Below are 27,868 nucleotides of genomic sequence, written 5' to 3' on the forward strand. Positions count from 1 at the left end.
CTCACTTCCACCGGATATCGATCTCAGTTTCTCTACGTCTCTGCGAGTACAGGTCAGTCGTTTGGTTTCTCAACACTTCCAGCCGGTGACTGCAAAGTCACACCCCTCCACAGCCCGAGCTGCCCTCCCCCTCTCTCCACTATTCTACCTCTGGTCTCACACACGTATTATCTCTGAGAGAGAGAGACATAAGTGAAAAACTGGTGATTGGTGAGAGGGAGAGAAAAGGGAGATTCGTTCTGTTTCTGTAACCGTTACTGTGTTATCGGATTGTGAGGCGGCAGATTAACTTTGTGTCTGACCCCGGGACCGTGTGATTAGACGGTGTGGAGGGAGCTTCATTCTGCGTCTGATCCCGGGTGTGTGTGATGGGGCGGTGTGGACGGGAGCTTAATGCTGTGTTTGATCCGGGTAGAGGGTGGTGGAACAGTGCGCAGGAAATCTTCACTCCGTGTCTGACACCACAAGTGTGTGATGGAACGGTGTGGAGGGAGATTCACTCTGTGTCTGATATGGGGTGTGTGTGACGGGACGGTGTGAAGGGTATTTCACTCAGAGTTTGGCCCCGGGAGTATGTGATGGGAGTTTTACTCTGTGCTTAACCCCTGATGTGTGAGATGGGACGGTGTGGAAGCAACTTTATTCTGTGTCTAAAGCTGTTTGTTCGAGCTAGGACTGTGCTTTGGGATCTTGACTCTGTCTGATCCCGGAATGTGTTTTGGAAAAAGTGTTTTGGGATCTTTTCTTTATGTTTGACAACAGGATTATTTGACGGGGCAGTGCAGAGGGAGCTTCACTCTGTCTCCAACCCAGCGAGTCTGTGAAATCGGACGGGAGGAGTATATCTTCACTTTTGAACTGAAGCCGTGAATGTGTGATGGGCCGGTGGGAACGATTCCCTCATCCCTGTCTGACTACAGGCGGATGTAATGGACGCTGTTCAGAGAGATTCATTGTTCATTGGTCCTATTTTCCAGAGCAGACGATGGGCCGAAGCAGCATTGTACTAACTCAGCTTCAAAGCGTCTTGAAATAAGTTCAAAAGAGGAAGAGGTATGTGTGAACTACAACAGACTGAAGCTCCCTCCACTCCATCCCTTTTCATAATTCGGTGATCAGACCCATAGAGAAGATCACTCCATGCCATCCCATCACGTAAACCCTGGGCCAGTCACACTGCGAAGGTCCCTCCACACCGTTCCATCACACATTCCCGGGATCAGGCACAGAGTGAAGCTCCTTTCATACCGTCCGATCACACACTCCCGGGATCAGAATTATGTTGAAGCTCCCCCCTCACCGTCTCATCACACTTCCTAAGGTTCGACACATACTGAAGCTCCCTCCACACAGTCATCCTGGCGTCAGACACAGAGTGAAGCTCCCTCCACACCGTCCCATCACACACTCCCTGTGTCTGTCACACTGAGAAGCTTCCTCCACACGGTTCCACGACACAATCCCGAGGTCAGACACAAGGTGAATCTCCCTCCACACCGTCCCATCACACACTCCCGGGGTCAGACACAGAGTGAATCTCCCTCCACACCGTCCTATCGCACCCTCCCGGGATCAGACACTGTGTGAATCTCCCTCTACCCCGTCCCATCACACACTCCCGGGGTCACACACATGGTGAATCTCCCTCCACCCCGTCCCATCACACACTCCCGGGATCAGACACAGAGTGAATCTCCCTCCACACCGTCCTATCACACACTCCCGGGATCAGACACTGTGTGAATCTCCCTCTACCCCGTCCCATCACACACTCCCGGGGTCACACACAAGGTGAGTCTCCCTCCACACCGTCCCATCACACATTCCCGGGTCAGACACAGGGTGAGTCTCCCTCTACACAGTCCCATCACACACTCCCGGGGTCAGACACAGAGTGAATCTCCCTCCACACCGTCCCATCACACACTCCCGGGGTCACGCACATGGTGAATCTTCCTCCACACCGTCCCATCACACACTCCCGGGGTCAGACACAGAGTGAATCTCCCTCCACACCGTCCTATCACACACTCACGGGATCAGACACTGTGTGAATCTCCCTCTACCCCGTCCCATCACACACTCCCGGGGTCACACACAAGGTGAGTCTCCCTCCACACCGTCCCATCACACATTCCCGGGTCAGACACAGGGTGAGTCTCCCTCCACACAGTCCCATCACACACTCCCGGGGTCAGACACAGAGTGAATCTCCCTCGGCACCGTCCCATCACACACTCCCTCGGTCAGACATAGAGTGAATCTCCCTCCACACCGTCCCATCGCACACTCCCGGGGTCACGCACATGGTGAATCTTCCTCCACACCGTCCCATCACACACTCCCTGGGTCAGACACAGAGTGAATCTCCCTCCACACCGTCCCATGACAGAACTCCGGGCTCAGACACAGAGTGAATCTCCGTCCACACCGTCCTATCACACACTCCCGGGATCAGACACTGTGTGAATCTCCCTCTACCCCCGTCCCATCACACACTCCCGGGGTCACACACAAGGTGAGTCTCCCTCCACACCGTCCCATCACACATTCCCGGGTCAGACACAGGGTGAGTCTCCCTCCACACAGTCCCATCACACACTCCCGGGGTCAGACACAGAGTGAATCTCCCTCGGCACCGTCCCATCACACACTCCCTCGGTCAGACATAGAGTGAATCTCCCTCCACACCGTCCCATCGCACACTCCCGGGGTCACGCACATGGTGAATCTTCCTCCACACCGTCCCATCACACACTCCCTGGGTCAGACACAGAGTGAATCTCCCTCCACACCGTCCCATGACAGAACTCCGGGCTCAGACACAGAGTGAATCTCCGTCCACACCGTCCTATCACACACTCCCGGGATCAGACACTGTGTGAATCTCCCTCTACCCCGTCCCATCACACACTCCCGGGGTCACACACAAGGTGAGTCACCCTCCGCACCGTCCCATCACACATTCCCGGGTCAGACACAGGGTGAGTCTCCCTCCACACAGTCCCATCACACACTCCCGGGGTCAGACACAGAGTGAATCTCCCTCCGCACCGTCCCATCACACACTCCCTCGGTCAGACATAGAGTGAATCTCCCTCCACACCGTCCCATCGCACACTCCCGGGGTCACGCACATGGTGAATCTTCCTCCACACCGTCCCATCACACACTCCCGGGGTCAGACACAGAGTGAATCTCCCTCCACACCGTCCCATGACAGAACTCCGGGGTCAGACACAGTGTGAATCTCCCTCCACACCGTCCCATCACACACTCCCGGGGTCAGACACAGAGTGAATCTCCCTCCACACCGTCCCATCACAGTCTCCCGGGGTCAGACACAGAGTGAATCTCCCTCCACACCGTCCCATCACACACTCCCTGGGTCAGACACAGAGTGAATCTCCCTCCACACCGTCCCATCACACACTCCCGGGGTCAGACACAGAGTGAATATACTTGCACGCCTTTATTGTTATCTCTTCTCATTTGCACCGGATATCGATCTCTCGGTTGTCAGCTTCTCTACGTCTCTGCGAAAAAAGGCCCGTCGTCTGATTTATTACCTCGTCCTCCCAGTGACTGCAAACTGAACACCCCTCCGCAGCACTCTCTCTCCTCCCCCTCCTTCCACAGTTCTACCTCTGGTCTCAAATACACATATTATCTCTGAGACAGACACACTGTTGCAGATTACAGGAACGATGAATGCTGGTGATTGGTGAGAGGGCAGAGAGGGAGTGTACCGGGAGATTCGCTCTCTTTCTGCATCCGTTACTGTGCAATCGGACTGTGAGGCGGCAGATAGACTCTGTGTCTGACCCGTGCTGTGTGTGATGGGAGGGTATGGAGGGAGATTCACACTGTGTCTGACCGAGGGAGTGTGTGATGGGACGGTGCGGAGGGAGATACACTCTGTGTCTGACTCCGAGAGTGTGTGATGTGACGGTATGGAGGGAGATTCACACTGTGTCTGACCGAGGGAGTGTGGAGGGAGATTCACTCTGTGTCTGACCCCGGGAGTGTGTGATGGGACAGTGAGGAGGGAGATTCACTCTGTGTCTGACCCCGGGAGTGCGTGATTGGACCGTGCGGAGGGAGATTCACTCTGTGTCTGACCCCGGGAGTGTGTGATGGGACGGTGTGGAGGGAGTTTCACTCTGTGTCTAACCCCGGGAGTGTTTGATGGGACGGTGTGGAGGGAGATTCACTCTGTGTCTGACCCCGGGAGTGTGTGATTGGACGGTGCGGAGGGAGATTCACTCTGTGTCTGATCCCGGGAGTGTGTGATAGGACGGTGCGGAGGGAGATTCACTCTGTGTCTGACACCGGGAGTGTGTGATGGGACGGTGTGGATGGAGATTTACTCTGTGTCTGACCCCCGGAGTGTGTGATTTGACGGTGTGGGGGGAGATTCACTCTTTGTCTGACCGAGGGACTATGCGCTGTGTCGGAGTGGACGGACAGTCGCTCTGTTTCTGACTGCGGGAGAGTGGTGGGTCCGTGCGCTGGGGAGCTTCACTACGTTTCTGACCCCGCAAGTGTGTGATCGAACGGTGTGGAGGGAGATTCACTCTGTGTCTGACCGTGGGGCTCTGTAATGGGACGGAGTAGAGGGAGCTTCACTCTGTGTCTGACGACGGGTGTGAGTGATGGGACGGAGAAGAGGGAGCTTCATTCTTTGTCTGACCCCGGGGTTGTGTGATGGGACTGTGGAGAGAGCTTCACTCCGAGCTCAATCCGGGGGTCATGTGATGGGACGGTGTGGGGGGATCTGTACTCTGTGTCTCACCCCGGGAGTGTGTGATGGGACGTTGTGGAGGGAGATTCACTCTGTGTCTGACCCCGGGAGTATGTTTTAGATGAGTGTTTCGCGAATTTCTCTTTATGTCTGTCAACTGGACGATTTGATGGGAGAGTCCCATTCTGTCCCTAATCAGTCGAGTCTCTGTGATCGGGCGGTTCGGAGGGATCTTCTCTTTATAGTTGACGCCGGGAATACGTTGTGGCCGATTCTGGAAGGATCCCCATTCTGTGTCTGACTAGCGGCGGAAGTAATGGACGGTTTGGAGAGAGATTCATTGTAAATTGGTCCTATTTTCCAGAAAAGACGATGGGACGAGGCATCACTGTTCTAACTCTCTTTTCAAGCGTCTTGAAATACATTTAAAAGAGGAAGAGGTATGTGTGAGCCACACAGAAGATACATACACACCAGACTGAAGCTCCCTCCAACCCGTCCCATCACACACTCCCGGGGTCAGACACAGAGTTAATCTCCCCCCACACCGTTCCATCACACACTCCCGGGGTCAGACACATGGTGAAACTCCCTCCACACCGTTCCATCACACACTCCCGGGGTTAGACACAGAGTGACTCTCCCTCCACACCGTCCCATCACAAACTCCCGGGGTTAGACACAGAGTGAAACTCCCTCCACACCGTTCCATCACACACTTCCGGGGTCAGACACAGAGTGAAGCTCCCTCCACATCGTCCCATCACACACTCCTGAGGTCAGACACAGAGTGAAATTCCCTGCAACCGTCCCATCACAATCTGCCTTGTGTCAGACAAATGGTGAAGAGCCATCCCCAGCATCCCATTGCTCACTCCTGGTGTCAGACAGAAGGTGTAACTTCCTCCATACCGTTCGATCACATACTCCCGGGATCGGAATCATGTTGATCATCTCCCTGCTCACCGTCCCATTCCACATTCCAAAGGTTCGGCACATATTGTTGCTCCGCACACACTTCTGGGGTCAGACACATGGTGAATTTCCGTCAGCATCTTCCCATCACACACTTCCGCTGTCAGGCACAGAGCGAAGCTCCCTCTAAAGCATCCAATTACACACACCCGGGGCCAGAAAAGCATTGGATCTCACTCCTTACTGTCTCATCACACACTCCCCGGGTCAGACACATGTTGAATCTCCCTCCACGCCGTCCCATCACACACTACCGGTTTCAGACAGCGAGTTTAACTGCCTCCATTTTCCTCATGGAAAACGGTAAAAACACAGAGAGGACGGAGAACATTTTAAGTGGGGAGCGACAGATGGTGACAAGTGCGGTGGAGAATCTAGTCAGGTGGAATTAGGCAGCATACATGAGATTTAGGAAGCAAGGATCAGATGGGTCTATTGAGGAATATTGGGTAGCAGGAAAGGAGCTTAGCAAGGAACTGAGGAGAGTACGAAGGGGGATGAGACGGCGTTGGCGAGAAGGGTAAAGGAAAACGCCAAGGAATGCTTGAAATATGTGAATAACAAAAAGATGAGAGGAGTGAAGATAGGTCCGATTAGAGACAAAGGTGGGAAGATGTGCCTGGAGGCTGTGGAATAGAGCATAGTCATTTATAATTACTTGTCTACGGTATTCACTAATGTGAGAGAACTTTTTCCGGTGAGGACAGTATGAGTGAGGTTGATGTTCTGAAGCACGTTGATATTATGTGAGAGTAGGCGTTGGCGTTGTTGAAATGATTTAGTGTGGATAATTCCCCGGGGTCTGAAGGAATAGTCCCTAGGCTACTCCACGAGCAGATGGAAAACATTCCTGATCCTCTGGCTACGACTTTAAGTCCTCGTTGTCAGGATATGTAAATAGCAGGATAAATGGAAGTGTGGAGGAGCAGAGGGATCTGGGGGTACATGTCCACCGATCCCTGAAAGCTGCCTCACGGGTAATTAGTTTAGTTAAGGCAGCCAATGAAGTGTTAGTTTTCATCAGCCGAGGGTCGGAGTTTAAGAGTCGCGGCTTATTGATGCAGCTCTGTAAAACACAGGTTAGCCCACACTTGGAGTACTGTGTCCAGTTCTGCTCGCCTCACTATAGGAAGGATGTGGAGGCAGTGAAACGGATGCACAGGATATTTACCAGGATGCTGCCTGGTTTAGACAGCATGCATTATGAGCAGAGATTAAGGGATCTAGTGCTTTACTCTCTGGACAGAAGTAGGATGAGAGGAGACATGTTAGAGGTGAACAAGATGTTAAGAGAAAAAGATAGAGTGGACAGCCAGCGCCTCTTCCCCAGGGCACCACTGCTCTATACAAGAGGACATGGCTTTAAGGTAAGGGGAGCAAAGTGCAAGGGGATATTAGAGGAAGGTTTTTTCCACTCAGAGCGTGGAATGCACTGTCGGAGTCAATGGTGGACAACTAGACAGGTTTATGGGGAATTTAAGGTGGGGTTTTATATGGGAGCAGGGTATAAGTGTCGGCACAACTTTGTGGGCCGAAGGGCCAGTACTGTGCTCTATCGTTTTCTGTTCTAAGTTCTATAACGTTCAATCAGACACTCGCGTGGTCAGACACGTGGTCAACTCCTTGCACAACGTTGGAGTTACTGCTGCTCTTTTCCACCGGATATCGATTTCTCGCTTCTGAGCTTCTCTACGTCTCTGTGTGTATAGACCGGTCGTGTGGTTTCACACCCCTTCCCTCCAGTGACTGGAAACTCAACACCTGTCCACAGCACTCTTTCCACTCCCCCACCCTCCTCTGTTCTATCTCTGTTCTCACGTACACTTATTATCTCTGAGACAGACACACTGTTGGAGTCTACAGGAACGCTGAAAAACTGGTGATTGGTGAGAGGGAGAGAGGGAGTGAAGAGGGAGATTCACTCTGTGTCTGACCCCGGGAGTTTGAAATTGGACGGAGTGGAAGCAACTTTACTCTGTTTTCTAGCGTAGTTAGTATGTGCTGGGACTGTGTTTTGGGATCCTGACTCTGTGTCTGATCCCGGGAATGTGTTTCGGGAGAGTGTGTTAGGAACTTCTCTGTATGTCTGACAACAGGATAATTTGATGGAGAGTGCATAAGAAGCTTCACTCTTTCTCTACTCGCCGGTCCCGGACGGTTCGGAGGGATCTTCACTTTACACCTGACGCCTAGAAAGTGTGATGGACATATGTAAGAGGATGCCCATTCTGTGTCTGACTACCCGCAGATCTAATTGACGCTGAGAAGACAGCTTCACTGTTTATTGTTCCAATTTTTCAGAGCAGACGATGTGGCAAAGCAACATTGGTCTACCTCTGCTCCAAAGCTTCTTGAAGTAAGTTCAAATGAGGAATTGAGATCTGTAATATATTCACACCAGAGTAACACTCCCTCCACTCCATCCCATTTCATACTTCGGGGATCTGACACACTGAGAAACTCCCTCCATAACGTTCTGTAACATTCTCCTGGGGACAGTCACAGCCAGAATTTCCCTCCACACCGTCCCATCACACACTCCACGAGTCAGACCAGAATCAAGGTCCTTCCACAAAGTCCCATCACACACTCCCGGGGTCAGACACAGAGGGAATCTTCCTCCACACCGTCCCATCACACTCTCCCGGTGTGAGACACAGAGTGAATCTCCCTCCACACCGTCCCATCACACTCTCCCGGTGTGCGACACAGAGTGAATCTCCCTCCACACCGTCCGATCACAAACTCCCGGGGTCAGACACAGATTCAAGGTCCTTCCACAAAGTCCCATCACCAACTCCCGAGTTCAGACACAGAGTGAATCTCCATCCACACCGTCCGATCACACATTCCCGCGGTCAGACACAGGGTGAATCTCCATCCACACCGTCCCATCACATACTACCGAGGTCAGGCACAAAGGGAATCGCCCTCCACACCGTCCCGTCACACAATCCTGCAGTCAGACACAGAGTGAATCGCCCTCCACACCGTCCCGTCACACAATCCTGCAGTCAGAACAGAGTGAATCTCCCTCCACACCGTCCCATCACACACTCCTGCAGTCAGACACATGGTGAGTCGCCCTGCACACAATCTCATTGCACAATCCAGGTGGCAGAAACAAAGTGAATGACTCTCCACTCTCCCCCCTCCCCCCCATCACACACTCCCGGGGTCAGACACGTGGTCAACTCCTTGCACAACGTTGGAGTTACTGCTGCTCACTTTCACCGGATATCGATTTCTCGCTTCTCAGCTTCTATACGTCTCTGTGTGTACAGGCCGGTCGTGTGGTTTAACAACATTTCCTCAGAGTGACTGGAAACTCACCACCCCTCCACAGCCCTCTTTCCACTCCCCCACCCTCCTCTGTTCTATCTCTGTTCTCACACAAACTTATTATCCCTGAGACAGACACACTGTTGGAGACTACAGGAACGCTGAAAAACTGGTGATTGGTAAGAGGGAGTGAGGGAGTGAAGAGAGAAACTCAATCTGTGTCTGACCCCGGGAGAGTGAAATTGGACGGTGTGAAAGCAAATTTACTCTGTGTCTAAAGCTGTTTGTATGTGCTGGAACTGTGCTTTGACATTTTGACTCAAATTCTGATCAAGGGAATGTGTTTTGGGAGAGTGTTTCAGGAATTTCTCTTTATGTCTGTCAATAGGACTATTTGATGGGAGGGTGCAGAGGGAGCTTCACTCTATTTCTAAACCTCAAAGTCTATGTGATCGGGTGGTTCGGAGGGATCATCTCTTTACAACTGACGCCGGGAATGTGTGATGGCCCGTTGTGAAAGGATCCCCATTCTGTGTCTGACTGACGGCGGATGTAATGGACGCTGTAGAGAGAGACCGATTTTCCAGAAAAGCCGATGGGACGAGGCAGCAATGCTTTAACTCTCTTTCAAAGCGTTTTGAAAAACATTCAAAAAAGGAAGAGGTATGTGTCAGCCAGACAGAACTTACGTACATATCAGACTGAAGCTCCCTCCACTACATCCTATTTCATACTTTGGGTGTAAGACACACAGAGCGGCTCCCTCCACATCCCCCCATCACACAATCCCGGGGTCAGAGACAGAATGAATCTCCCTCCACACCGTCCCATCACACAGTCCCGCGATCAGACACATGGCGAAACGCCCTTCACACAGTCCCATCACACACTCAGACACAGAGTGAAGCTCCCTTCCCAGAGTCCCATCACACAGTTCCAATGTTAGACGCATATTGATGCGCTCTCCACACCGTCGCAGCGCACACACCTGTGGACTGTCACATGGTGAATCTCCCTCCACATCGTCCCATCAAACACGCCCGGTTTCAGACACAGAGCCAATCTCCCTCCACCCCGAACAAACACATATTACCGGGCTGAGACACAGAGGGATTCTCCCTCAATACAGTCCTATCACACGGTACCGGCTTGGGACACATGGTTAAACTCCATCCGTACCGTCGAATCAGACAGCCCGTGGTTTGCTGAGAGTGCAACTCCCTCCACACCGTCCCATCACACACCCCCGTGGTCAGACACTGAGTGAAGCACCCTCCAAAGCGTCCCATTACACACTCCCGTGGTCACACAAGCATTCTACCTCTCTCCTTACTGTCTTATCACATATTCCCGGTGTTAGACACACGGTGAATCTCCCTCCACGCCGTCCCATTATACACTACCGGTTTCAGACAGCGAGTTTAACTGCTTCCATTTGCCTCATGGAAAATGGTAAAAAACAAAACAGAGAGGACAGAGAACATTTTTAAGTGGGGAATGACAAATTATGAGGCTGTAAATCTAGAATGTGCGTGTGTGAATTGGGATGATGTTTCTTCGGGGAAATGTACCATGGACATTTTTGTTCCAAGTTTAGGGATCTCTTGCAGGATGTTAGGGTTAAATTTGTTCCAGTGAGAAAGATAAAGAATGATAGAGTGAAGGCACGATGGTGACAAGTGCGGTGGAGAATCTAGTCAGGTGGAATTAGGCAGCATACATGAGATTTAGGAAGCAAGGATCAGATGGGTCTATTGAGGAATATTGGGGAGCAGGAAAGGAGCTTAGGAAGGAACCCAGTAGAGCACGAAGGGGGCATGAGAAGCCGTCGGCGAGAAAGGTAAAGCAAAACGCCAAAGATTTCTTGAACTATGTGAAGAACAAAAAGTTGAGAGGAATGAAGATAGGTCCGATTAGAGACAAAGGTGGGAAGATGTGCCTGGAGGCTGTGGAATAGAGCGAGGTCATTAATAATTACTTGTCTACGGTATTCACTAATGTGAGAGAACTTTTTCCGGTGAGGACGGTATGAGTGAGGTTGATGTTCTGAAGCACGTTGATATTATGTGAGAGTAGGCGTTGGCGTTGTTGAAATGATTTAGTGTGGATAATTCCCCGGGGTCTGAAGGAATAGTCCCTAGGCTGCTCCTCGAGACGATGGAAAACATTCCTGAGCCTCTGGCTACGATTTTTAATTCCTCGTTGTCCACGGGAATGGTACAGCAGGATTGCAGGGAGGCGCATGTTGTCCCCTTCTTTAAATAGGTTAGTAGGGATAGTCCGGGTAATTAAAGACCAGTGATCCATACGTCTGTGGTGGGAAAGCTATTGGAAAAGATTCTTACAGATAGGATCTCTGGGCATTTAGAGAATCAGGGTCTGATCAGGGACAGTCAGCATGGCTTTGTGAAGGGCAGTTCGTGTCTAAGAATAGACAATAGACAATAGACAATAGACAACAGGTGCAGAAGTAGTCCTTTCGGCCTTCGAGCCTGCACCGCCATTTTGAGATCATGGCTGATCATCTACTATCAATACCCGGTTCCTGCCTTTTCCCCATAACCCTTGATTCCCCTATCCATAAGATACCTCTCTAGCTCCTTCTTGAAAGCATATAGAGAATTGGCCTCCACTGCCTTCCGAGGCAGTGCATTCCAGACCCCCACAACTCTCTGGGAGATGAAACTTTTCCTTAACTCTGTCCTAAATGACCTACCCCTTATTCCCAAACCATGCCCTCTGGTACTGGACTCTCCCAGCATCTGGAACATATTTCCTGCCTCTATCTTGCCCAATCCCTTACTAATCTTACATGTTGCAATCAGATCCCCTCTCCATCTCCTTAATTCCAGCGTGTACAAGCCCAGTCTCTCAAAGCTCTCTGCATAAGACAGTCCTGTCATCCCAGGAATTAACGTTGTAAATCTACGCTGCACTTCCTCCACAGCCAGGATGTCCTTGCTTAACGCTGGAGACCAAAACTGTACACAATACTCCAGGTGTGGTCTCATCAGGGCCCTGTATAAATGCAAAAGTATTTCCTTGCTCTTGTACTCAATTCCCTTTGTAATAAAGGCCAATATTCCATTAGACTTCTTCACTGCCTGCTGCACTTGTTGATTCACCTTCAGTGACTGATGAACAAGGACTCCGAGATCTGTTTGTATTTCTCCCTTACCTAACTTTACACCGTTCAAAGAAGGCTGATAGATTTCTTTAAGGAGGTGACCAGGCATATAGGTGAGGGCAGCGCAGTTGATGAAAAATCTACTTGAATTTTTGTAAGGCATTTTACAAGGTTCTACACGGTAGGCTTATTCAGAATGTCAGAAGGCATGTGGACAAGGAAGGTTTGTCAAGGTAGATTCTGAATTGGCTTGGCTGCAGAAAGCAGTGTGTTGAGAGCATGTGTACATTCGGATTGGAAGGCTGTGACGAGTCGTGTCCCGCAGGGATCGGTTCTGGGACCTCTACATTGCGTGATTTTATTAACGACCTAATGTTGGGGTAGAAGGGCTGGTTGGCAAATTTGCAGGCGACAAAAAGGTTGGTGGTGTTGCGGCCAGTGTAGAAAAATCTCGAAGATTGCAGAGAGCCATTGATAGCATGCTGAACTGGGCTGAGAAGTGGCAAATAGAATTCAACCCGGAGAAGTGTGAGGTGGTACACTTTGGAAGAACATACTCCAAGGCGGGGTACGTGTCCACAGATCCCTGAAAGTTGCCTCACGGGTAGATAGTGTAGTTAAGGCAGCCAATGAAGAGTTAGTTTTCATAAGCCGAGGGTCACAGTTTAAGAGTCGCGGCTTATTGATGCAGCTCTGTAAAACACAGGTTAGCCCACACTTGGAGTACTGTGTCCAGTTCTGCTCGCCTCACTATAGGAAGGAGGTTGAATCTGTGGAAAGGGTGCAGAGGAGATTTACCAGGATGCTGCCTGGTTCAGAGAGTATGCACTATGAGCACAGATTAAGGGAGCTTGGTCTTTACTCTTTGGACTGAAGTAGGATGAGAGGAGACATGTTAGAGGTGTACAATATATTAATAGGAAAAGATAGAGTGGACAGCCAGCGCCTCTTCCCCAGGACACCGCTGCTCAAAACAAGAGGACATGGCTTTATGGTCAGTGGAGCAAAGTTCAAGGGTAATATCAGAGGAAGGATTTTTCCTCAGAGAGTGGTGGGTGCGTGGAATGCACTGCCTGAGTCAGTGGTGGACAACCAAACAGGTTTATGGGGTATTTAATGTGGGGTTTTATATGGGAGCAGCGTATAAGGGTCGGCACAACATTGTAGGCCGAAGGGCCAGTACTATGCTGTATCGTTTTCTGTTATATGTTCTATACCAGTTCAATCACACACACCCGGGGTCAGTCACATGGTCAGCTCCTTGCACAACGTTGGTGCTACTGCTGCTCACTTCCACCGGATATCGATTTCTCGCTTCTGAGCTTCTCTACGTCTCTGTGTGTACAGGCCGGTCGTGTGGTTTCATACCATTTCCTGCCAGTGACTGGAAACTCACCACCTGTCCACAGCCCTCTTTCCACTCCCCCACCCTCCTCTGTTTTATTTCTGGTCTCACATACACTTATTATCTCTGAGACAGACACACTGTTGGAGACTGCAGGAATGCTGAAAAACTGGTGATTGGTGGGAGGGAGGGAGAGAGGGAGTGAAGAGAGAGATTCACTCTGTGACTGACCCCGGGAATTTGTGATGGGACGGTGTGGAGGGAGATTCACATTGTATCTGACCCCGGGAGTGTGTGATGGGACGGTTTGGAGGGAGATACACTCTGTGTCTGACCCCGGGAATGTGTTTTGGGAGACTGTGTTGGAAACTTCTGTCTGTCTGCCAACAGTACTATTTGATGAGAGAGTGGAGAGGGAACTACACTTACTCTCTCTAAACCGCCGAAAGAGACTTTGTGACTTTGCAACTGAAGCCGTGAAAGTGTGATGGGCCGGTAGGAACGATTCCCTTTTCTCTGTCTGCCTACCGGCGAATGTGATGAACGGTGTGCGGAGAGATTCACTGTTCATTGGTCCTATTTTCCAGAGCAGACGACTGGGGGCAGCAGCATTGTTCTAACTCTGTTTGACAGCGTCTAGAATTAAATTCAAAAGAGGAAAAGTTATGTGTGATAGATACACACCAGAATGATGCTCCCTCTATGCTCTCCAATTACACATTCCCGGGGTCATACACAGGGTGTCACTCCCTCCATACTGTCCTATCACACTCTCCCGGTGTCAAGCACATGGTGAATCCCCCTCCCCACCGCCCAATCACAAAGTCCTGGTGTCAGACATATGGTGAATTACTTTCCACACAGCCCCATTACACACTCCCGGGACTCGGCAAAGAATATAGACCCTGTACACTGTCAAATTGCACTCTCCTGGGGTGAGACACAAAGCGAATCTCCCTCTATGCCGTTACATCACACACTCCCATAATTAGACAGAGTTTAACTCCCTCCATTTGCCTCACTGAAAAGGATAGAATCAGAGGGTGGTACCGGAGGACTGGAGGGAGGAGAATGCTGTCCCCTTCTTCAAAAGGTTAGTAGGAATTGTCTGCATAATTATAAACCAGTGAGTCTGACATCTGTGGTGGGAAAGTTGTTGGAAAGGATTCTTAGGGAAAGGATCTATGGGCATTTAGAGAATCATGCTCTGATCAGGGACAGTCAGCATGGCTTTGGGAAAGGCAGGTCCTGATAGAGTTCTTTGAGGAGGTGACCAGGCATATAGATGAGGGTAGTGCAGTGGATCTATTTCTACACGTATGTTTGTAAGGAATTTGACAAGGTTCCAATATGCAGGCATATTCAGAGAGTCAGAAGGCATGGGAACCAGGGATGTTTGGCCAGGTGGATTCAGAATTGGGTTGCCTGAAGAAGGCAGACGGTCGTGGGGGAGGGAGTACATTCAGATTGGGTTGTGACTAGTGTTGTCCCACAAGGATCGGTTCTGGAACCCCTACTTTTCGTGGGGGTAGAAGGATTGGTTGTCAAGTTTGCAGACGACGCAAAGGTTGGTGATGTTGTAGATAGTGCAGAGGATTGTCGAAGACTGCAGAGAGACATTGATAGGATGCAGAATAGGGCTGAGAAGTGGCAGATGGAGTTCAACCCGGAGAAGTGTGAGGTGGTACACTTTGGATGGACAAACTCCAAGGCAGAGTAGAAAGTAAATGACAGGATACTTGGTAGTGTGGAGGAGCAGAGGGATCTGGGAGTACATGTCCACAGATCCCTGAAAGTCGCCTCATAGTTTAGTCGCGGCTTATTGATGGAGCTCTGTAAAACACAGGTTAGCCGAGCTAGGGCTTTACTATCTGGAGAGAAGGAGGATGAGAGGAGACATGAAAGAGATGTACAAGATATTAAGAGGAATAGACGGAGTGGACATCCAGCGCCTCTTCCCCAGGACACCACTGCACAATACAAGAGGAAATGGCTTTAATGTAAGGGGGGCAGAGTTCAAAGGAGAGGTTAGCGGAATGGCTGTTACTTAGGGAGTGGTTGGTGCGTGGAATGCACTGCCTGATTCTGTGTTTGAGGCACATACACTAGTGAAAATTAAGAGACTACTACACAGGCATATGAGGGAATTTACGTTGAGGCTTTATATGGGTCGGCAAAACATTGTGGGCCGAAGGGCCAGAAATGTGCTGCATCGTTTTCTGTTCTATGTTCTGTACCGTCCCATCACACACTCCCGGGGTCAGACACGTGGTCAACTCCTTGCACAACGTTGGTGTTACTGCTGCACATTTCCACCGGATATCGATTTCTCGCTTCTGAGCTCCTCTACGTCTCTCTGTGCACAGGCCGGTCGTGTGGTTTCACACCATTTCCACCCAGTGCCTGGAAACTCACCACCCCTCCACAGCCATCTTTCCACTCCCCCACCCTCCTCTGTTCCACTTCTGGTCTCTCAGACACACTTATAATCTCTGAGACAGACTCTCTGTTGGAGACTACAGGAACGCTGAAAAACTGGGAGTGAAGAGGGAGATTCGATCTGTTTCTGAATCCGTTAATGTGTTATAGGACTGTGAGGCGGCATATTAGCTCTGTTTGTGACCCTGGGACTGTGCAATGGGACGGTATGGAAGGAGCTGCACTTATGTCTGATCCCGGGAGTGTTTGTTCGGCCGATGCCGAGGCGCTCTCTCTCTCTCTCTCTCTCTCACACACACACACACACACACACATACGCACACACAGACACACACACACACTCACTCACACACACACCCACACACTCACACGCACACACAAACGCTACAGCACATCGCCTTCCGCACTATCACCCCTTTATCCAATACCCTCACCCCCATTTCCTTTCACTTCCCCCTTCGCTTTCAGTGGATGTGAGATAGAAAGGCAGAGGAGAGAGAGGGAGTGGAGGAAAAAGCAGAGAGCTGGAGAGAAATTGAATCTCTCCAACAATCCTCCCTTTCTATTTCTACCCCTCTCTCTCCATTCCCTCCCAGTTTTTGCCCTCCCCTTCTTTCAGTGATACCCTTTTCTAACCCCTGTAATTCACGATTCTCTTTCCGCCAAACCATAACCTTCCCCTCGCTCTCCCTCCCTCTGTTTCTCTCCACTTGCACTACTCTTCTCCCCGCGCCACTCTAATCGCTACAGACTACCCCCTCTCACACCCTCAATCTCCCTCGTCCCCAGCGCTTCCTCTCTCTGCTGTCGGCTCCTCTCCTCTTCGGCTGCACATCCGGTGTTTGCTGGTCTCGTTCTGATCCACTTGTCAACACAGGCTTCCTCTGACAACGGTTGCTTCCCCTCGCTGAGCTCAGAGACGCAGAGAGCAATCGACAGGATGGCCAAGAGCGAGACCTACATGAAAAAGCAGCTCGTAAAACCGGACTCACTGTCTCCATCGGGAGGTGAGTGGGGCAGAGATGGAGTGAGGGAGTTTCAGTCTCTTTCTAACCCGGGGAGTTTGTAATGGCGGAAGTAGAGGGAGCTTCACTCTGTGTCTGACTCCGGTAGTGTGTGATGGGACGGAGTGGAGGGAGCGTCACTCCTTTTCTGATCACGGGACTGTATAATATAAACCATATAACAACCATATAACAATTACAGCACGGAAGCAGGCCGTCTCGGCCCTTCCAGTCCGTGCCGAACGCTTACTCTCACCTAGTCCCACTGGCCCGCACGCAGCACATAAACCTCCATTTCTTTCATATCCATATGCCTATCCAATTTCACTTTAAATGACAATACCGTACCTGCCTCTAACACTTCTACTGGGAGCTCGTTCCATACAGCTACCACTGTCTGAGTAAATAAAATCCGCCTCCTATTATTCTTAAACTTTTGCCCCCTAACTCTCAAATCATGTCCTCTTGTTCGAATCTCCACTACTCTCAATGGAAAACAAGCCTATCCACGTCAACTCGATCTATCCCCCTCATAACTTTATATACCTCTGTCAAGTCCCCCCCCCCCCTCAAACTTGTACGCTCCAAAGCGCAATCTGTCCCCCATTATGGTACAGAGTGAAGGAAGATTTAACTCTGTGTCTGACCCCGGGAGTGTGTGATGTGACGGTGTGGAGGGAGCTTCACTCTGTGTCTAACCCCGGGAGTGTGTGATGGGACGGTGAGGAGGGAGATTCACTCTGTGTCTGACCCCGGATGTGTTTGATGGGACGGTTTAGAGGGAGCCTCACGCTGTTTCTGACTCTCACTGTTCTGTCCCCAGCTAAACCTGATGTATCGTATGTGGAACTTCATTTCAAATCCCTCTCTGTTCCCCGGGTCCGGACGAATGGAGGTCAGTTTCACTTTACTGGTTTGACTCTGATCAGCTGATGTGAATCTTCCTGTCGAGAAATCTCATCCCAAGCGCAGTTAACCCTGATTGTTCCCTGTTAGACAATAGGTCAGGAGCAATGCGTGCGAGACTGGATGAGAGACGGGCTCTATGGGAGGGTGTCTGAGGAGGGAGAGCGCTCTGGGAAGGGTCGGGGTGGAGGCAGAGCAACAGCGGGGTTGTATAGAGGGAGGGCTGAGAAAAGGAATGAGAGACGGGCTCTATGGGAGGGTCAGTGAGGAATGAGCGCTGTGGGAAGGGTCGGGGTGGAGGCAGAGTAACAGGCGGGGTTGTATAGAGGGAGGGCTGAGAAAAGGAATGAGAGACGGGCTCTATGGGAGGGTCAGTGAGGAAGGAGCGCTCTGGGAAGGGTCGGGGTGGAGGCAGAGCAACAGGCGGGGTTGTATAGAGGGAGGGCTGTAAAAAAGGAATGAGAGACGGGCTCTATGGGAGGGTCGGTGAGGAAGGAGCGCTCTGGGAAGGGTCGGGGCGGAGGCAGAGCCACAGGCGGGGTGGTACAGTGGGAAGGCTGTGGAATGGAATGAGAGACGGGCTCTATGGGAGGGTCGGTGAGGAAGGAGCGCTCTGGGAAGGGTCGGGGCGGAGGCAGAGCCACAGGCGGGGTGGTACAGAGGGAGGGCTGTGGAAAGGAATGAGGAGTTTCTCTGGGTGGGGTCGGTGCAGAAAATCCCATGAATTTTTTTTGTGTGGTGGGCGTACCGTGAGAGGGGTTTAAACTGGGGGCACTGAGGGGAGATGTGTGATGGGGCGGGTGCGGGAGCAGGGAGTGCTGTGGCATGGCCGGTGAGCAGGAGACACCTTGGGAAGAGTGGCGAGGAGGGAGGACAGTGGCAAGGGTCAGTGAGAAACGATAACTTTATAAAATGTGTATAACACTGACCCCGTTCTAAACCAACTCTCTCAACACTCTTTCTCCTCTCTCTCCCCTGCCTCCCTCTTTCTTCCCCTATCTCTCACACACTGATCCTCTCCCATCCTCTTTTCTTCCTCCACTATTTCCTTTCCCTACCGCACACTCTCACGCTTTCCCCCCTTTCCCAACACTTCTCTCTGTCTTTTGCACATCTCTGCCCTTCTACGACTCCTGCTCTCTCCGTTGACTTTCCCCTCTATCTACTTACCTTTCCCCATTCTCCCCTTTCCCACACTCTCTGCTCCCTCTCTTTCACATTCCCCCGATTACCCCTCTCTCCCTCTCGCTTACTCCTCTCTCTCCTCTGCTGTCTCTTCTCTCTTTCCCTCATTCTCTACCGCTGTCTCATTCTCTCCCTGACCGGCCTGTCGGACTTTCTCTCCCAGATGGTCCGATCTCCACCTACTCAGAGATGAACTTTCGAAGAGACGATCCCCTCATCGATGAGGAAGAGGGTGCTCACATCACCTCGGGACCCGGAGGGATGCCAACTACTATACAAACAGGTCAGTGTTCACAATAGTGACGCCATTCTGGAAGCGTCAGGTGTCATTTGCCCAAGTGTTTCAAATTTTAATTCATCTGCCTCGACCACTTCTCTGCGAGCTCGTTCCACCTCCTGTCTGTGATGTGTATAAATCATCTGGTTGAAACTGTAGATGGGTGTTTTTGTGAGTTGCACATGATGTGAAGATGGGTACTCTTGTGGATCATGTTGAAAACTGCCAAATTGAAAAGTTCAATCAGTCACAGATCCGGCTGGAGAATGTAAGAGTTTAGCCCGTCATGTATCCGATTTGTGGAAAAAGAACAGAAAGTGGGCAGACAATAATACAACTGTGAAAAAACAATAAACTCTGAATCCAGACGGCCGATTCCCCGTGGATCCCCTGTATCATAATCATCTGGATAAGCCTCCCCTGAGGGACCCAGTCAAGCTCCCAAATGAAGTTGACGGAGACAAGACCCACGACTCCAACTTCATCAATCGCATAGGAGAGAGTAAAACACCTCAGGAATCAGTCAGACACTTCTCAGCCTTTGCCGAGTCAAGGAATTTGGACTCTCAGCGATTACGGCTGAAAGTAACTGAGGATGTCAGTGACTTGGATTAAATCTCATGGCCCTGATGGAATGCAGCCTCGGGTTCTGAAGGAAGTAGGCGGAGAGATTGCCGAGGCTTCAACAATGATCTTTCAGGAATCGATAGGGTATTTGGATTTTCAGAAGGCCTTTGACAATATACCGCTCATGAGGCTGCTTAGGAAGATGAGAGCCCGTAAAATTACAGGGAAGTTTCTAGCACGGGGGGAGCATTGGTTGATTGGTAGAAAAGAGAGAGTGGGAATGAAGGGATCCTATTTTGGCTGCCTGCCGGTTACAAGTGGAGTTCCACAGGGGTCGGTGTTGGGACCGCTGATTTCGACAATGTCTTTCAAAGACTTGTGCAGAATTTGCAAAGATAGGTGGAGGAGCGGGAAGTGTTGAGGAAACAGAGGGCTTACAGAGGGACGCAGATAGTTTAGGGGAATGGGCAAAGAAGAGGCAAATGAGACACAATTTTGGAAAGTGTATGGTCGTGCACTTTGGAAGATGAAATAAACAAGCAGACTATTATGAAGATGGTGAGAGAATTCAAAATGAAGAGTTGCAAAAGCATTTGGGAGTGGTTTTGCAAGAGACCCTAAAGGTTAACCCCCAAGTTCAGTTGGTGGTGAAGAAAGCGAATGAAATGTTGACATTCAGGTACAGAATATAAGAGCAGGGATGTGATGTTGAGGCACCAAAAGGCACTCGTGAGACCACACTGAGAGTATTGTGTGCAGCTTTGGGCTTCTCATAAATACTGACATTGGAAAGGGTTCAGAGAAGATTCAGGAAAATGCCTCCATGAATGAGAGGGTCGCTGTATGAGGAACATCCGGCAGCTCTTGAGCTATATTCCTTGGAGATCAGGAGAATGACGGGGCCTCTCATAGAAACTTACCGAATCTTCAAAGCCTGGAGAGATTAGATATGGAAATGTTATTTCCAATGGTAAGCGATTCTAGGGCAAGTGGCCACGACTTTCCGATTGAACGACGTCCTTTTAGAACTGAGATGCGGAGAAATTACTTTATTCAGAGGTTGTTAAATCGGTGAAATTTTTTGACACGAGCGGCTGTGAAAGCCAAATTATTTGGTGCATTTAACGCTGAGAGAGATAGGCTCTTGATTAGCCCGGGCATTAAAGGGTATCGGCAGTAGGCACGGGAGTGGGGATGACTGGAAGAATTACATTTGCCCATGATTGAATGGCGGGGCAGACTCGATGGCCCAAATGTCCTCCTTCTGCTATTGTATCTTATAGTCTCATGGTCTTGTGGTGTCTCCACAGCTGCTCATGGACAACAATCGAAAGTGAAGATCGGCAATAGACCGTACCGTCTGATCTGTCTACTCTGCCTAGTTACGTCCGCCCTCATCGTGACAGTGGCTGGTCTCTTGATCCACAGTGAGTGGAACGGTGTCCCGGTGGAGTCAGACCATAAGTAAAGGGAGAGGAATGAATTGTTATTGTAAAACACCACAGTGACACCGACACGCCCCTTACCGTAACACCGATTAAAATCCCATCACCACAACACTGACACACCCCGAACCGAGATAAAGACACGGCCTTTACCGGAACACAATCAAGACTCGTCCTGACACCGACACGCCATTCACTCTACCATGAACAACACTGTCGCGGTCACGACCTTCAACGAGACACAAGAACACACCTGACCGCGACACTGGCACGAACATCGCCGTGACACACACATGTCAGTCACACTGACCGCAACGCTCCCCTCACTGTAACATAGATATGCCTCTGACGGTATTCCTGATAAACTGCTCAAGGCGACACCGAAACACACCTCACAGTGACAGCGACACGCCCTTCACCGTGACACTGAGGTACCGTACACCGTGACACCTTCACGCTCCTCAATGTGATCCGCTCCGCCCCGCACCGTGACAAAGACTCAGAAGTCACTGTAATACCCCTTACCGAGACAGTATCACCCCTCAACATAACACCGATGTACCACTCATTGAGGCACTTACCCACACCTCACCCTGACACAGGCAAACCCATGAACTGATACCGACAGCTGAATCCACAATGACACCGGCATAGTACTCTCCGTGACACCGTCGGACAGCTCAGCGTGACATTCTCACACACACCATGGCCATGACATGTCACTCACCGTGAAACAGATATACCCCGCTCTGTGAGACCAGCACACCCCACACCATGACACAGATACTCCACCAACCGTGATCCCACCAACCCCTCACCATTACATTTCCCTCGCCTTGACATCGAGATACACTTCATTCCGATCCGGCACACCTCCCGCCGGGGCACAGAAACCTCTATCATAGTGAGACCGAAACGTCCCTCACAGAAACCGGACATGCCCCGCACGATACTGTCGTAGACCCCCATTGTAACAACAACAGAACCGTCACCGGGACATTGATAATTCCTCAGCGAGACACAGCGTGACACAGCTCAACGTGGCGCCGACGCCTCTCACTGTGCCACAAGAACATCCTTCACTGTTCCACGCTTCACCGTGACACTGACACAACACTCTCTGTGACCCGTTCGTTAGCGTGACACTGACTCACTTGTCACAGCAAACGCTAAACATCCTTCAATATGTTTCACAGTATCACAGATACGTAAGCCTAAAGTCAGCTCCGACCGAAAATTACCATGAGTTAAACTCCTCCCTTCAATCCAAGCTTTCCTCGCTCAACTCTAATCTGTCTTTTCTTAAAGGAATGCACAGCGATCTCCGTCACCAGTTCACTGAGATGGAAACGAAGTACGGATCTGTCAACGAAACCAAGGCTCAAATCTGTGAATTTTTGACCAGCAGAAAAGGTGAGGCATCACCTCCCTCTTTAACCCGCTCCCCATCACAGGGCAGGCATGGAGAGAGGAAGCGTCACTTTGTGCGTGGAATCTGGAGCGTGTAAAGAGATAGTATGGAGGATGATTCACTCTGTGTCTGACCACAGGAGTGTGTGATAGGACGGTGTGGAGGGATATTCACTCTGTGTCTGACCCTGGGAGTGTGTGATGGGACGGTGCGGAGGGAGATTCACTTTGTGTCTGACCCCTGGAGTGTATGATGGGACGGTGTGGAGGGAGCTTCACTCTGAGTCTGACCCCGGGAGTGTGAGATGGGACGGTGTGGAGGGAGATTCACTCTGTGTCTGACCCCGGGAGTGTGTGATGGGACGGTGTGGAGGGAGCTTCACTCTGTGTCTGACCCCGGGAGTGTGTGATGGGACGGTGAGGAGGGAGATTCACTCTGTGTCTGACACCGGGAGTGTGTGATGGGACGGTGTGGAGGGAGATTCACTCTCTGTCTGACCCCTTGAGTGTGTGATGGGACGGTGTGGAGGGAGATTCACTCTGTGTCTGACCCCGGGAGTGTGTGATGAGACGGTGTGGAGGGAGTAACACCCAGAATCTGACTCCGGAAGTGTGACAGGACGTTGTGCAAGAAGCCGCACTCCACATCTGACCGCTGGAATGAGTGATGAGGACATGGAGTTAGTGAATGGTGTCATGGGAAACGGAGAAAGAGCTTCACTCCATGTCTTTCTCCGGTTGTCAGGAATCGGTTGCTACTGAAAGAGCTACACTGTGTCTGATTCCTGGAGTATGCGAATGGACACTGTGACAGCTGCTGAACTCTGTGTCGCACTCTGGGAATGTGTGAAGGCACGTTGTGGAGGGAGCTTCACTCTGTGTCTGGCTGCAAGATCGTGTGATTTGACAGTAACCAGCGTGCGGTCTAAACCTGTGTGTGTGTGTGTGTGTGTGTGTGTGTGTGTGTGTGTGTGTGTGTGTGTGTGTGTGTGTGTGTGTGTGTGTGTGTGTGTGTGTGTGTGTGTGTGTGTGTGTGTGTGTGTGTGTGTGTGTGTGTGTGTGTGTTTGTGCGTGAGTGTGTGTGTGTGTGTGTGTGAGAGAGAGAGAGAGAGAGGGAGAAAGAGATTCACTCTGTGTCTGACCCCGGGAGAGTGCAGAGTGTGGGGGAAACTTCACTCTGCACGCTGGTTCCGACCCAGAGGCTGTGTGACAAGGAACAGTCGAGTGGACTCCAGTCCACTTCAGGGGTCTCTGATGGGACGGTGTGGAGGGAGCGGAGCTCTGTTTCTGACACACTGAGTGTGTGATGGGATAATGTGTCGCGAGGATCAATCTGTGTCCTGCTCCGTGAGTGTATTAGGGGAGTGTACAGATAGCCTCAATCTGTGCCTGATTGGAGAGTCTATGATGGATGATGTGGTGGGAACTTCACTCTGTGCCTGAACTTGAGAATCTGTGATGGGCCGTTGTGCAGGAAACTTCATTCTGTGTCCTTCTCCAGGTGTGTGCGATAGGAAAGTGTGGAATGAGATTCACTCTGTACCTTGAATCCGTGAGTGTGTGACGGATGGTTTGGAGGGAAGGTCACTGTGCCTGATCCTTGGTAATGTGCGATTGGACGGTGTGGGGAGAGATTCACTTTGTTCCTTTCTCCTAATTTCCAGAGCAAACCTGTTCCAAGGACTTTGTCACAAATACTGACCGGCGTTATTACGTATCCAAATTTGCAACATCTTTCCGCAAAGCGATGCAAGAATGTTCAAAGCGTGAATCAATTCTTCTCGAAATCAGTTCGAGGGATGAAGCGGTATGTGCCACAGCACGGGAAGATCCCACAGTAACACAGGAATCATCACACACCCTCCGACACACAGTGAATCTCCCTTCACACCATCCCATCACACACTCCCGGGGTCAGACACAGAGTGAATTTCCCTCCACACCGTCCCATCACACTCTCCAGGGTCAGACAGAGAGTGAATCTCCCTCCACACCGTCCCATCACACACTCCCGGGGTCAGAGACAGAGTGAATCTCACTCCACACCGTCCCATCACACACTCCCGGGGTCAGACACAGAGAGAATATCCCTCCACACCGTCGCATCACACACTCCCGCGGTGGGACACAGAGTGAATCTCCCTTCACACCGTCCCATCACACACTCCCGGGCTCAGACACAGAGTGAATATCCCTCCACACCGTCCCATCACACACTCCCGCGTTCAGACACAGAGTGAATCTCCATCCACACCGTCCCATCACACACTCCCGGGGTCAGACACAGAGTGAATATCCCTCCAGAGCGTCGCATCACACACTCCTGGGGTCAGACACAGAGTGAATCTCCCTTCACACCGTCCCAACACACACTCCCGGGATCAGAGACAGAGTGAATATCTCTCCACACCGTCCGATCACACACTCCCGCTGTCAGACACAGAGTGAATCTTCCTTCACACCGTCCCATCACACACAAACGGGGTCAGACACAGAGTGAATCTCCCTCCACACCATCTCATCACACGCTCCCGGTGTCAGACACAGTGTGAATCCCCCTCCACACCATCTCATCACACACTCCCGGGTTCAGACACAGAGTAAAGCTACCTCCACACCTCCCTATCACACACTCCCGGGGTCAGACACAGAGTGAATCTCCATCCACACCGTCCCATCACACACTCCCGGGGTCAGACACAGAGTGAATATCCCTCCACACCGTCCCATCACACACTCCTGTAGTCAGACACAGAGTGAATATCCCTCCACACCGTCCCATCACACACTCCCGGGGTCAGACACAGAGTGAATCGCACTCCACACCTCCCCATCACACACTCCCGCGGTCAGACACAGAGTGAAGCTACCTCCACACCGTCCTATCACACACTCTCGTAAACATTTTTCGATTCTCGGCATTAATCAAAGTAATTTAATTTTACAGAATTTTGTTATCTGCTCTCTTATCCGCCGAAACGTTACTTACTGGATTAGACAATGCGAGACCGGGTGAGATTTGGACTGATCTGTGGAGTGGGATTTGGGGAATGACACTGGCTTAAGGGGAGAAAATGGGATTTGTTTACGGACTGAAGTAGTTTTGTGAGAAGGGGGTGGGGTACTGGAGTTTGTTGTCGGGAGAGGATGATACAAGGTGAATATTTTAGGGAGCGATACGTGTCTGTCGCGGGACAGGACAGTGAAATATTTTGACGATAGTCAGTGGGCTCCGGGGTTTATTTTGGTGACTGAAGCAGGGCCGTGGGGATTGGGAGATGCAGTGGAATTAGTTTGGAGTCTGACACAGATCTGTAGGGAGCAGAAGGCAGAGTCGGATTGGTTTGGCGACAGGCCTTACTCTGTGATAGAGAGTTATGCAGCAGGATCAGTTTGGGGTCTGACACTGATCTGGGGGGAGAGAGTGGGACAACTGGATTAGTTTGGAGACCGACAAGCCGATGTAGGTGAAGAGTCGGTCAGGGTGTCCAGATTGCCGACTGAAGCAGGGCTGAGGGAACGGTGAGAGGCAATCGGATTAACCTGCAGACGGGCATAAACTGTCGGGAGGGATAGGAGCCGTGTGATGGATTTGGGTGACCGACAGAGGGTTGGAGGATCTGATTGTGCCGATGGGATTAATTCCGGAACGGCGTATGCCTGCGGGGTGCAGGGTGTTTCGGATATTTGGATTTGTTTGGTGACTGAAATAGATCTGACGGGATCAATGGGTGTGTTCGATTCGCTTTGGGACTGCCACAGGACTGTGGAGACCGCGGGACGATGGGCCGGAGGCTGTGGGGGAGGTGGTTTGTTGGATTAATTTGGTGACTGACACAGAGCAGTAGGGAGTCATTGGGACACTGGAATTATTTTGGGAACGACACAGGGCTGTGGTGATTGCCCGGATTTAATGGGATTAGTTTGGCGACGGGCTCGTGTTCCGCCGGATCTGTTTCGTCTCTGTTCACATTTTTTAACCATTTATTGATAGGGATGATGCCACTGGTCTACTGTACAATGTGTCCTCCGGAAGGGCCTCCTGCAGTGCATGCACATCGAGTGGAGGGAGTGGCAATTGCCTTAATGATAATCACCGTTTCATCTGCGAGTATTCTGCCCCCTGCTGGCCGGATATTCCTGAAAAGATCCAGCTTCTCTGTCAACAGCCCGGAGAGCCGACTTGAATCAAATGATTACCCTGTCTTTCCCTTCCTTATCTCTCCTCCACTCTCACTCAGCCCATCCACTCAAAATCCTCCCTGCAGTCTCTGACCCTACCTGTTACTCTATTCTCCTGTTTTTGCAACCCATTTCTCCCCACCACACATGGAAAACCCCGATCTCCATCTATCCCCTTCTTTCTAGCCACCCCTCCCCCATCCCGCTCTTCCTCACTCCTTCTAACGTTCTGTCTACCCCCTTTCCTCATCCTACTTCCTCGATCTTTCTCCGCTCGCTATTTCACCACTCCCTCTTCCAACCTCTTTATATTGCCCTCCTTTTCCCCCCTTTCTACTGCACTCTCCTTCTCCACTCCGTTCCCTCTAACACCTGCGTCCCTCTGATCTCGCTCTTTCTATCTCCTCTCCACCCACTCTCACCTAAATCCTGTCCCGTCTGGGTCTCGATACCCCAGCTCTGTGTGAAAGTCTGTGCGCATACCGTCTGTCTGTGCCCCTCTTGAGTTTATGCAACTCTGTAAGGTTACAGCTACGCTCCAGGGAATGAAGACCCCGTCCTCTCTCCATCTCCGTTACACGAGTCCCAGCAATATTCCTGTAAATCTCCCTGTACATTCTTTCCGGCTCACTGGCATTTTACCCAGAGCAGGGCGACCAAAACTGTGCGGGCTCACTGACGTCCTACACCACGGCAACGTGACCTCCCGACACCTGTACTCAGTGCCCAGACCAGTGAAGACCAGCGGGCCAAGTGTCCTGTCCACTCACATCGTGACCTCCCGACACCTGTACTCAGTGCCCAGACCAGTGAAGACCAGCGGGCCAAGTGTCCTGTCCACTCGCATCGGGTGTTTCCTACTGGGATCTCCATTTGATTTATTGTCTGAGACTTACATGGCCTAGAATTTCTCTTTTTGCCCCATCAGTGCGGCGCAAGAATGTAAAATTAATGTAAACTACAAATATTAATAAATAACG

General features: G+C 51.0%; 1 protein-coding gene across 1 annotated transcript; it reads left to right on the plus strand.

Moving 5' to 3' along the window:
* LOC140720450 (uncharacterized) lies at positions 1-27,861 on the plus strand. Its single transcript, XM_073035304.1, has 10 exons — positions 1-52; positions 763-1,053; positions 16,790-16,919; positions 17,740-17,811; positions 19,171-19,290; positions 21,162-21,278; positions 22,605-22,709; positions 24,371-24,513; positions 25,654-25,718; positions 26,701-27,861. Exons 3-10 carry the CDS (start codon positions 16,853-16,855, stop codon positions 26,891-26,893), a joined length of 882 nt encoding a protein of 293 aa, XP_072891405.1. The 5' UTR covers positions 1-52; positions 763-1,053; positions 16,790-16,852; the 3' UTR covers positions 26,894-27,861.
* Positions 27,862-27,868: the final 7 nt, after the last annotated feature.

Source organism: Hemitrygon akajei, unplaced genomic scaffold (genome assembly GCF_048418815.1).
Source record: "Hemitrygon akajei unplaced genomic scaffold, sHemAka1.3 Scf000042, whole genome shotgun sequence".
NCBI classification, from domain to species: Eukaryota; Metazoa; Chordata; class Chondrichthyes; order Myliobatiformes; family Dasyatidae; genus Hemitrygon; species Hemitrygon akajei.